The sequence below is a fragment of the Erinaceus europaeus genome, chromosome 19 (assembly GCF_950295315.1).
Source record: "Erinaceus europaeus chromosome 19, mEriEur2.1, whole genome shotgun sequence".
NCBI classification, from domain to species: domain Eukaryota; kingdom Metazoa; phylum Chordata; class Mammalia; order Eulipotyphla; family Erinaceidae; genus Erinaceus; species Erinaceus europaeus.
Genome location: NC_080180.1, coordinates 15,348,035 through 15,360,701, shown reverse-complemented (window position 1 = coordinate 15,360,701; position 12,667 = coordinate 15,348,035). Strand labels below are relative to the sequence as shown.

The 12,667-nt window shown below is 39.6% G+C and overlaps 1 protein-coding gene across 5 annotated transcripts in view; it reads left to right on the top strand.

Moving 5' to 3' along the window:
• Window positions 1–12,667, top strand: part of KCNT2 (potassium sodium-activated channel subfamily T member 2) — a 432,524-nt gene that overhangs the window by 384,018 nt on the left and 35,839 nt on the right. For all 5 annotated transcript variants that reach the window (XM_060178486.1, XM_060178487.1, XM_060178488.1 and 2 more), the window contains 3 exons: window positions 1,932–2,033; window positions 4,627–4,710; window positions 7,262–7,390. In XM_060178486.1, the coding sequence (XP_060034469.1) occupies window positions 1,932–2,033; window positions 4,627–4,710; window positions 7,262–7,390 (315 nt within the window). The remainder of the gene's footprint in view (window positions 1–1,931; window positions 2,034–4,626; window positions 4,711–7,261; window positions 7,391–12,667) is intronic.

Genomic DNA, 12,667 nt, shown 5'->3' with positions numbered 1-12,667 from the left:
TGAGCCACTTCTTTGCCACGGGGCCCAAGTTAAGAATGAGTTCTGGGGTGATGTTATCATAGCCAGCAGCCGTTCCCGGTTTAACCCTCTTCAAAGCGTCTTCCAGTTCAGACAGTGTAAAGGGAGAGAGTTTTGGAGATGGACAAGATAACTGGAAGTGGGATGACCACTCATGGGAAATTTCTCTTTTCCAGACTGGGTCGATCTTAGCACGTCCAACTTGAGTTAGGTGACTGGCCACTGAGTTTGGAGATACGGGAGGATGGGAGACGGGAGAGGGTTGGCTACCAGCACCCAGTCTGTGAAGAAGCTTCCAGGCCTTTCTACTAGAGTGGGTGAAGTTCAGACTTTCCGTGAGTTGTTGCCAGCGGGCTTGGCGTGCTGCATCCAGGGAGGCAATGAGATGGTCAGCCACATCTGGGTCGCCCGACTCATCATACTGCTTTAGTAGTTGCTCGCATTCAGCATCAAGACAAGGCGTATAGTTAGCACGTCTCCCACGAGGAATGGCTTGGGAAGCTGCTTTGAAGATGGCTTGGCGGAAGCGCCTGTAGGAATCTTCAGAGGGGATGGAGTTAATTGGAATTGCAGGAATAGATTTGTTGGTAAGATCACTGAACAGACGCCAGTTTGCTTTCCGAAAGTTCCATCTTAGTTTCTCCGAGCACAGAATCAGTGGGAGCTGGAGACCAATGTGGATGATAGCTGGGCGGTGATGACTGTGCGGGAAGATCTTGAGAACTTGTCTCTTAGCGGGAAAGGCTTGGCCGTTGACTGTGCTAATCCAGCACAGGTCGGGTGACGAGTCTTTATTCCATCCAGCACTGTGAAAAGAGCCTGGCTGTTTGGGATCGTATAATAGGGAGAGGTCATTCGCTGAAGCCCAGTTGGCTAAGATAGAGCCGTCAGCACGAGTGGAGGAATATCCCCAGTCTTGGTGATGACTATTAAAGTCTCCAACGTAAATGGCTGGGTGATTCGGGCTAGGCAGGACCTCATTATCCCATGAAGCACTGGGAGGCTTATATACGTTGATGAGCTGAATAGTTCCAATAGTAATGGAGTCGTAGAAGGTCGAAGAGGCCGTATGGTAAACGTTCGCAAGACATGATTTGGCGTAGATGGCTCGGCCGTGTTTAGGATGGAGATTATAACATATTAAATCAAATCCACTGATGGTGAATCAAGCAGCTTCATCGACTGCTATCTGTGTTACTTGTAGGCAGATAACATCTGCCTGATGCTGTATCGCCAATTGACCAATAAGAACGCGTTTGGCAAAGGACAGCCCCTCAACATTAAGTTGGAGGACTCGAAGAACAGGACCAACAGCTTGAAAGCTGTCAGGAGCTGCTTGTTGCTGGCTTTGAAAGTGACTGGGATCCATGTGGATTCAGTTGGCTAGGAAGGATCGTCAGTTTCCCCAATTAATGGGTACTCACGGGATGCACCACGGGAAGGTCGATCCAATGCATCCTGTGAGTACCAATGCATCCAATGTCTTACTGGCTAATCTGAGATGACTGAGCTCTTCTGAACCCAGAATCATCTTCCCTCTTCCTTGTGTGTTGGTCTAGCTAGCAAGAAGCATGGGACACCTGCAAGGCCTGCTTTTATGCTTCTGCCTTTGTTTTCTCATTCCTTAATGTGTTATAAATTCTTGTACATTTTGCCAAACAAGTGAGAAGCAGACATGCATCCTTTGAGCACTGTCTTAATACTTCTGCTCTCTTATGAGAAATTTAAATTACTTATCATTTGAAATCTGGAATTTAGGGGCTACCTCCAAGACCCTTGGATATTTTAATAAGTGAAGTAGTGAAATGAACCATATTAAAGAGATAGATTATTTTCCCCTCACAAATCAGGAAAAATAGACACTGATAAATATATGACACTCACAAAATTTTCCGTTTCAAATTTCTGAGCAGAAAGAGCGAGAAAGAGGTTCTAATTTGGCCTTTATGTTTCGACTGCCTTTCGCTGCTGGAAGGGTGTTTAGCATCAGCATGCTGGATACACTTCTCTACCAGGTATGCGATGTTTCTTTCCTCTCTGAACTGTCCATATTGCATTTTGGTGTTGCTTAGTGTCTGTTATACCTAGTGTTTCTCCTGGCATTACTTAATTTGGATCTGAAAGTAACTCAACACTTTATTTAATGACCTAAATGTGCCCGTGACACATTTGTTAAGAAAATCTATTTGTCAGAATAACCTAAATGATAACTTTTAGGCATTCATTGGTACCAATGTCCTCCAGTGTTTGCTATGACACTTTAAGTATATATTGCATTTCCCCCTAAGCATATTTCTAGACTCAAAAACAAGCTGTAAAATTGCTAGCGTGAAAAGAAGTTAGTCTGGATAGCTCACCTGTGAGGATGCATGCTTAGTTAGCCATGCACATAACCAGGTTCCAGCACTGCCTCCACAACATTGGGAGTAGCTTTGATGCTGTGGTATCTACCTTTCTCTCCTTCTCCTTCTATCCCTCTCTTTCCATCTGGAAACTGGCCCAGAGCAGTAAAGACCCAATAATGACAAAAAAAAAAAAAAGCCAACTTTCCTCATAATACAATTTTTCCACACTTTAAATAAGATACTAAAGCTTGTGAACCGAGGACATTTTAAGCATCTTCTAATTATTGACTGCTTTGGAAAAACATAAAAATGTCTCATGGAGAATAACCATTTATTTCATTTGTCTCTAAGTGCCAGAGTTAATATTGCCATTTTATCATAGGTCAGAAGTTCACAGAGATGTCATTTTTCACATGTGTATTTTGATTTTTAATTTTTTAAATATTCATTTATTTCCTTTTGTTACCCTTTTTTATTGTTGTAGTTATTATTGTCGTTATTGATGTCATTGTTGTTGGTTAGGACAGAGAGAAATGGAGAGAGGAGGGGAAGACAGAGAAGGGGAGAGAAAGACACCTGTAGACCTGCTTCACCGCTGGTGAATCGACTCCCCTGCAGTTGGGGAACCTGGGGCTTGAACCGGGATCCTTAAGCTGGTCCTTGCACTTTGTGCCACATGCTCTTAACCCACTGCACTACTGCTCAACTCTTATATATTTTGAATTGTTTAAACTCTCAGAAACTAAATAACGGTGACATTTCATATTCTTCAACTCATGTAATCAATTTCTAAATATCTCCATGGAAGCAAAAATGATATTTGCAGAGCTTAAATGGCTTAATAACTTTAATCTCAAGCATTCAAGCATTTTGCTGGGTCTTTTTTCCAATACACATTTGATGTACCCTCTTTTACTATGCTCGGCTCAAATAACTAATCCAAAGATAGAGCTTTTCAACTGGCCTTGGACTAATTATGCCCATGAGTTTGCCTGGAGCAATGTCAGGAACCATCTGCTTCTGCCAGATGAGAACAGGGACAAACACAGCAAAGGAGAATAAACACTGTATGGTTCCCAGACACATTATCTTGGCTCTTCAAGAGGCAGGACTCTGCCCTCAAGCACCTCTCTCTCTCTCTCTCTCTCTCTCTCCTGAACTCTTCAAGGAGGATTGCCAGGGGAGGCTTATTTGAAGAGTCACCTTAAAACTGAAGAATTTTTTTTTTAATCAGTAACAGTGGAATACTTGATGTCATGTCGTGATGCTCCAGTAGTTTTCAGATTTTTATGCCACAGCCAGGGTATCATTTTTTTTTTAAGATAAAATTTCATGAGCAAGCCTAAGGTTCAGGCTAAAAATAGGAAAGCGACATCTATGTCTTGCTTTTCAGTTTTGCTTCACATTTTTGTTAGAATTAGAGACACAGGAAATAGTATTTTCTGAAGATACTACAAGAGCAGTAGTTACCTATTTATGTTTCCCATGCTCTCCGATGAGATGCTTTACTGCTTTATTCATTTTTCTTTTCTTTTTCTTTTTTTAAATCAGTACCAAGGTTATAGCTTGGATTAACTCAGTGCCTGCCTGCGTGACAAATCCACAGCTCTCAGTGGCCTGCTTTTTTATTTTCTTTATTTATTTCTTTTTGATAGAGACAGTGAAATTGAGAGGGAGAAAGAGAGGGGGAGAAAGTGGGGGGAAAGAGAGAGAAGAGAGGCCTGTAGCACTGCTTCACTGTTTAAAGAATACAGCTGTACAGTTGAGATATTTAGCACATGCCAATTTACATCATTCCTAGACTTCATTTCCTCTGCTTTCTCAAATAAAACTCTGATCCAGGCAATAGTGCCAATCAATATAACAAATAGGACAGGAGTCTGCAAGATAAACCATCCAGTGGTTAGTCCTAGTCCTCATCTTTAGGCTGTGACACCTCATTTGGTTACTCCCAGCCCTTCCCCTGTGGGAAACAACATCACAACTGTATATCTGAATTGATAATGGCATTTTAAATAAATTTTTAAAAATATGGAAGAGGATTTACTATGTTATTTCTTCCCAATCATTTATTTTCTTCTCCCCACTTGTAACAGAAGATTTTTGTATCTTTTTATTAATTTTACTTTTTTGTAGAGCTGGAAGACCAAGCACTAAAAAGTAAATTTTTTTTCTATGAGAAGTAACTTTTTAGAAGTAATAATCTGCTCACAGCTCTGTTGTACACACTTCATTCATGTAATACAACACTTTTATATTGCAGTCCTTTGTGAAGGATTATATGATCTCTATCACCAGACTTCTCCTGGGACTGGACACTACCCCAGGATCTGGATTTCTTTGTTCTGTAAGTTAATGATATGTGTATGGAAAATTATTCTCATTGTTCTGAAATTAGGTGTAAGAGTGGACTAACTTTTAAAAAAAGTTTATTTATGAAAGGGAGACACTGACAAAACCATAGAATAAGAGGAGTACAATTCTACACAATTTCTACCACCAGAACTCCGTGTCCCATCCCCTCCCCTCCCCTGATAGCTTCCCTATTCTTTAACCCTCTGGGAGTAGGGACCCACAGTCATTATGGGGTGCAGAAGGTGGAAGTCTGGCTTCTGTAATTGCTTCCCTGCTGAACATGGGCATTGACAAGTGGATCCATACACCCAGCCTGCCTCTCTCTTTCCCTAGTAGGGCAGAGCTCTGGGGAAGCAGGGCTCCAGGACACATTGGTGGGGTCATCTGCCCAGGGAAGTCCAGTTGGCATCATGCTGGCATCTGGAACCTGGTGCCTGAAAAAAGAGTTAACATATAAAGCCAAACAAATTATTGACTAATCATGAACCTAAAGGCTGGAATGGTTCACATGAAAAGTTGGGGGCGGTCTCCATTTTGTAGATAGTTAGTAGGCCAATTTTAGTTATATTCCAAAGGGCCCGTGACTATACTAGTTTTTTCCCAGAGTCTGACCTCTGATATACAGGTGGAACCCAGTTATTGTCATTGCTGGAAAAAGGGCTAGAAAACCGGATCAGGGAAGAGAGTAGCTCCCAGATATGGGAAAGGTGTATATGGACTAACTTTTCTATGTCATGCATATTTTTCTAGTATCTACTCAAAGAAGTGCTTCAGATTTTTTTAAGTTAAAATATTTGCAGGGAAATACTATTTATATGTGACAATTACGGTAGTCTTTATGTAAAGAAAACTCAGTATAGTTATTTTTTTTTTACTACCTGACAACTTGAGACTATTATTATTCTCTGACACAAGACACTCTATTGTTGAGAAAAGCAGTGATCATGCAGTTTAAACCCTTTGTTTTATCCTTACACTGTGCCCATTGTATTTTTCAATTGTCTTGCTAACAATGTCAGCTTATGAGCACAGAGGGACTAATGCTGATGTGCCCATGCCTCCTGCCACCTGCCTTCTTTCTCTGCTCCTCTCTGTCTTCCCCTCCTCTGTCAATTTCTTTCTGTCCTATCCAACAACAACAACAGCAATAACAACAACAATAAACAACAAAGGCAACAAAAGGAAAAAAAATAGCCTCCAGGAGCACTGGATTCATGGGGCTGGCACTGAGCCCCAGCAATAACCCTGGAGGCAAAAAAACCAAAGATATTTAGCATATGCCAAGTCTGCTCACACTGCTCACAAAATTGTGGTAGCAGCCTTTAAACACTCAAGAAATTCATGTTTTCCAAACCTTTTTTTTTTTTTTTTGCTTGCTTCCAGGATTATCGCTGGGGGTCCATGCCTGCACTATGAGTCCACTGCTCCTGGATGCCATTTCTCATTTTTGTTGCCCTTGCTATTATTGTTATTGCTGCTGTTGTTGGATAGGTCAGAGAGAAATATAGAGAGGAGGGGAAGACAGAGATAGGAAGGGAAGACAAATATGGAGAGAGGAGAGGAAGGGGGGGAAAGACACCTGCAGACCTGCTTCACTGTTTGTGAAGCAACCCCCCCTGCAGGTGGGGAGCTGGGGGCTCGAACTGGGATCCTTGTGTGCCATGTGCGCTTAACCCGCTGAGCTACCGCCTGGCCCTGAAGTCTTTTTTTAATTGAGGGGGTTAGTAGTTTCCAGTATAGTTGTTAATACATGGACAGAATTTCTCATCTCACCATGGCAGGTGTTAGCAAAACACTCTCACTCCTAGGCTAAGGCCCTTGCGCCTTCCTGCACCAGGACCCACCCCACCCCCACCCTCCCCATGCCCCTGCCCTCATCCCTCCCCAAGGTCCATTCCTTTGGTGCAATATACCAAAACCAGTCTAAATTTGCCCCTTTCTGTTCTTTTTTTTTTTTTTTTTAAGTTTTTTTTAGCAGTAGATGGAAATAATGGAAGCACTGTTTATTGATTTGAGAAGAAAAAGGGAGATAGAGAGGATGAGGCAGAGTCACATCTGGAGCACTGTTAAACCAGTTGGGAAATTTTTCCCTACATGTGGTTACTAGGGCCTTGCACCTAGGTCCCTGCATATGGTAAAAATGTGCTCAACCGGGTGCACCTCCCAAGTTCTGCCCAAGAATAAGTTCATCCTGTATTCTTCCTTCTCTTTCTGGCTTAATGACTACTGCTGGCTGAGGTTGAAAGTGTCATGCTGCCGCAAGTTGAGTATGTGATTTCTTACGTTTGGGTGAAACGTAAGATGAGGTGAGGTGAACTGAGTTTACATATGGATGGACACCTATACCAAATTCTGTTTTGTGAGGAGGTAGACAGCCAGGGATAGAACCCAGGGCCTCATACCTACAAAGCCTAAAACCTGCTCTAACATCTTGATAGATCCCTGACCCAAGGAAGAAATCCTTGTGAAATAATTACTGAGAAAAATAGCCAGTGGGTTTTTACCTTAAAGTTCAGTATGTTAATAATCCACACCTGTTGTAGATGAAGATCACTGAGGATGACTTATGGATCCGAACATATGCCAGACTTTACCAGAAGCTGTGTTCCTCCACTGGCGATGTGCCCATTGGAATCTACAGGACAGAATCTCAGAAGCTTGCTACATCTGAGGTTTGTTAATTCCACATATACCTTGTGTTACTTTTTAATACAATTAATCTTTGCTAGCCTTGGAATCTGATGTCTGAAAAATACAGAAGATGAATAAGAGTGGGGCTGGGCGGTGGTAGAGATGTTACAGTGTGTAGGATCCCAGGTTCAAGCCCCCAGTCTCCACTTGAAAGGGGAAAGCTTCATGGATCAGTGAAGTAGTGCTACAGGTGGGTCATTTGGTCGGTCAGTCAATCAGTTTGTCTGTCTGTCTCTGTCACTACCTCTACCTCCACTTCCCTTTCAATTTTTCTCCTGTTTCTGTCCAATAAATAAAAAAAAGAAAAATGGAAATTATGAAAAAAAAATTTATGTTAACTCTCAGCACTATGGCCTGAGTTCGAACTCTCAGCACTATGGCCTGAGTTGTGCATAACAAGCATGTGCCTTAAATCATGAACTGTCTCCTGGCTCCTCAGAAGCAAAACCCTTAATCAACTATTTTGTAAACTGTGTTAGAATTTCATAAAATGTTGTTGGCTAAGGGACATAGTGTATAAACTTCTGACTTGTGAATACCTTTTGTACATTGAAATTTTTCACTTCTAGAAGATTGTCTGGAAATAAATTAATTCTAAGTAACTGCATGACACAGAAAGCTCTCAAACAAGCAGTCTAGCTTTCTAGTCTACTCTTCAACTCCATATATTAGCATTTAGAAGGAAGCAAAACAAAGATAAGGGCTTGTAAGAATTGAAATTCACTTTTTTTTTTTTTTTTTTTTTTTTTTTTTTTTTTTTTTTTAGCTATAGACTGAGTCTCTTCTAGAAGATAAAAAGCTGCAGCAGCCATACCTAGATCTTCTCAGAAGAAAGTTTGGTCATTTTAAAAGCAAGTTAGAGCTTTTTAATAATATGGAGTAAAATTGTTGGTGGTTGAATATAGCTGAAAACATCACATTTTGATTTGCTCACATTATGTGGCTCTAAATAGTTTTTGCATTTTGAAAGTATGAAATTAAAATTTTCAAATAAATGCACTATCCTATAACTATCCATAAAACTGTTCCATATGAATTATAGTTTATGAGCTCATAAGATTCTTTTCCAGAATCATCAAAATCACTCAGAACTTTGTTTAACTTATCTTAGTGGGGCCATTTTCTGCAAGGTCATTGTCAACCTAGGTTCAGCTCACTTTATGTTAGTAGTCTGGGGAATCATGTGTGTAGTTTGTGATAAGGCGAGTGAGTGAATCCTTGTATGAAAAAGAGCTTTTTACAAAGTATAAGAGCAATGGGTCAGATTTGGCTTTCTCACCAAAACATAGTTTGACATTTAAAGTAGGTGACATCAAGGATAACAGGAAATAGTAGCATTTCCCTGTGGCACTTGTCGGTTTCACCGTGGCTTCAGGCGTATTCCCAGGAGCATTAGTATCATTTCTTGTGCTGAATCCAAAATTTGTTCTGGGTTGTGGCCCCTGTGTTTCACACCACAAAGAGCAAAATCCAATTAGAGAATGTCAGAAATGACTGACGGGGGAAAATATGTGAGTTTAAATATGTGGGATAGTGTAACCAGGTATGCCTAAATTTCAAGACTACTGAATCAAATGCATGTTTGTTTGATTAAAGATGAAGAGAGGGAGTCGGGCGGTAGAGCATCAGGTTAAGTGCAGGTAGCAAAAAGCGCAGGGACCGGCATAAGGATCCCAGTTTGAGCCCCCAGCTCCCCACCTGCAGGGGAGTCGCTTCACAGGCAGTGAAGCAGTTCTGCAGGTGTCTATCTTTCTCTCCCCCTCTTTGTCTTCCCCTCCTCTCTCCATTTCTCTCTATCCTAACAGCGATGACAACAATAAAACAACAAGGGCAACAAAAGGGAATAAATAAATAAATATTAAAACAGATTTAAAAAAAAAGATAAAGAGAAGACAAGTGCCAAATTATTTTACAACAAACTCAGACTCTCTTGTATGTTGTTCCTGCCAGAAAAACACAAAAGAGCAAATTCATGTGGAAAAATTATTTTTATCACAGAAAAAAAAATATATATATTTTTTACCTACAATACTGTGTGTCATATGGAACTATATTTTCAAAATATAAAAATAAATTAGGATTAGCAAACGTATTTGTTCCTACTTGATTTTGTAGAAATGTAGACTGACCTTCATTTGTTTGAAATATTGAAAATCACATTTGTTTGAACCATTAGAGAGCCAATGAAAAGTTTACTATAAACTATAAAGAGACCACTTTATAGCATATTAAAGTACTAGCACTTTTATTTGTACACAATACATTTGAGGAATATGTTACTCTGATACTTGGTCACCGTCAGTATGTAACTTCAGAAAATGTGGGTAATGGGATTAGTGATTGACCTTCTTCTACCTTTATTAACTATTAGCAAACTGAAAAAATAATGATCTATATGCTAGTAAAATAAAGGTTTGGCTTTTAATAAATCACATAATAAGAACATTTTAATAAAAATCAGTCTATTTTGAAATTCTGCCTGTGCTTTTTCGCTCAGTATTTATTCCACTGGGCCATGTGTTGAGAATTCTGAGATCATTTCCAGCGTAATATAATCAAATATTTATTATACAGGTTTTTTTTTTACTTGTGACAATAGAGTGCTAGATAATATGAGTTAGACTGTGATATATTTAACCAAAGAATATAATTGCAAACTCTAAACTATTGAAAAAAGAATAGAGGTATTATTTCTTTACACTGAATAATTAAGAAATTTTTATAATACCTATATATTCAAAAGGTTTATCTGTTGACCAGATGAATAAGTTTTCAGACACGAGAGGCAATGTGAAAACTCAGATGATTTCTACTAACTTAATATGGTTGTTATGTAGGTTAAAATAACTTCTTCTGGAACATCTTAACTAGGAGCAGTTTTACTACTCCTGGGCCATTTTTTTTTTATAAAGACTGAGGAAGAAGAGATAACTAGAGAGACAAAGAGATAGGGAGAGACAGCACACCACCAGAGGTTGCTCTGATGCCTTAGTGCTCCCACAGGGTATCTGGGCTTAAAGCTGGAGCATGTGCACGTATCAGCAAGGCCCATGTATCAGTTGTTTCATTATCTTCTTTCTATTAGCTCCACTTGTCAATCAAACCTCAGAAAAAGTTTTCACATAAATGAATAAACAAATAAATAAATAAAAATAAGAAGAAAGAGAAACATAAGATAGTTTAATAACAACTTGCTGGTAAATTTTTAAAAAATAACAATAGCTTATTCTCTACAGGATTCTATTAAGAAAATTATTCAATAGTAAAAGCACAAAAACTGAATGTACATGCGATACAGGCATCTGTTCTATTTTGTCCTTGCTGACTGCTTCATGTATGTATTGTGTACTCATTGTTTAAACTGTATTTTGTGTGTTTCTTTTTTTTCCTCCCTTTGTGTCAGTCTCGAGAAATAGCATCACAAGTAAGTATTTTGTTTGTCTCCTTATCCTCCTGTGGTTTAATTATTTAAATGTGGAGATGTTACAGGAAAAACCTTAAAATAATTAAAAATGAAATTTAATATTTCAGATTTTTAAATAAAGCAAATAACACTGAAATGTTACAAATTCTCAGTTTTTAAGTTAGTGAACCTTTATTTCCGTAGTAGATGTAAAAATTAGCTTCACATGTCTGTCTTTATCTATATACTATATAAGCACCTTGATATAGTAATTCAGTCATATGTTTCACCGTGTAGTGTCGTTACCAACTAGTCTGTTGCTGGCTAGGAATTGTCTGTCTTTGAGTGAAATATTTGTTTGAAATATTGAAAATCACTCATTTCAACGCAATTACCTCTTTGCCTTTACATATGCACAGGGCACAGTTTCTCAAGTTCTCCTAAAATGTCCTTCTACATTATGTTTCTGCCACTAACCTAAGTAAATATATGCTGCCCATTCTAGTCTTCATCCATATCTAACACAATTTTCACTTTTTATTGTTTGAAGTGGTTTTGTTTCATTTTTAAAACATTTTAAATCATTATTACGGATTTATATTCATTGGCTAGAGACAGAGCAAAATCAAGAAGGGGGTAGACAGGGAGAGAAATACCTGCAGTGCTGTTTCATTGGTCCTGAACCTTCCCTCCCCCTCTGTAGGTGTGGATTGAGGGCTTGAACCGGAGTCCTTGCATGATGATGTGTGCATTTAACCAGGAGTGCCACCACTCAGCTGTCTAACATAGTTTTTGTCTTTTTAAACATTTTTATTTACCATCAATCCCTCTAATAAAATGAAAAAACATAAATAAAATGAAAGTTTAAAATTATTTATTTATTGGGTAGAGATAGTGAGTAATCAGAGAGAAGGTGGAGATGGAGAGAGAATGAGAGACACCTACAGCCCTGCCTCACCTTTCCTGAAGCTTTTCCCCTATAGGTGGGGACCAGAGGCTTGAAGCCCAGCCCTTGTGCACAATAACACGCGTGCTTTACCAACTGTGCCACCACTTGGCCCCATATATTTCATATATGATTAAAAATCATATGTTGTCCGGGAGGTGGCGCAGTGGTAAAGCTTTGGGCTCTCAAGCATGAGGTCGCGAGTTCAATCCCCGGCAGCACATGTGCCAGAGTGATGTCTGGTTCTTTCTCTCTCCTCCTATCTTTCTCATAAATAAATAAAATCTTTTTAAAAAATCTCTTTGAGGGGGCCGAGAGGTAGCGCAGCGGGTTAAGTGCACATGGTGCAAATCGCATGAACCAGTGTAAGGAACCACAACAAGGTTAAAAAACAACAAGGGCAACAAAAGGGAAAAAAAAATAGCTTCCAGGAGCAGTGGATTTGTGGTGCAGGCACTGAGCCCCAGCAATAACCCTGGAGACAAGAAAAAAAAATCTCTCAAGGCAGTAGCACAGCAGGTTAAACTCACATGGTGCAAAGTGCAAGGACCTGCTGAGCATCCCAGTTCAAACCCCCAGATCCCCACCTGCAGAGAGGTAGCTTCACAAAAGTGGTAAAGCAGGTCTGCAGGTGTCTATCTCTCCCTTTCTCTGTCCTCCCTATCTCTCTCAATTTCTCTCTGTCCTATCCAACAACAACAATAACAATAACAACAAGAGCAACAAAAATGGAAAAAATGGCCTCCAAGAGCAGTGGATTCATAGTGCAGGCACTGAGCCCCAGAGATAACTCTGGAGGCCAAAAAAAAAACCAAACTTTCTTTTATAAAATTTAAAGGCCTTTTTGAACTTTATTTACTTTATTTTGATAGGATAGAGGAAAATTTAAAAGGAAGGAGGACAGAGAGA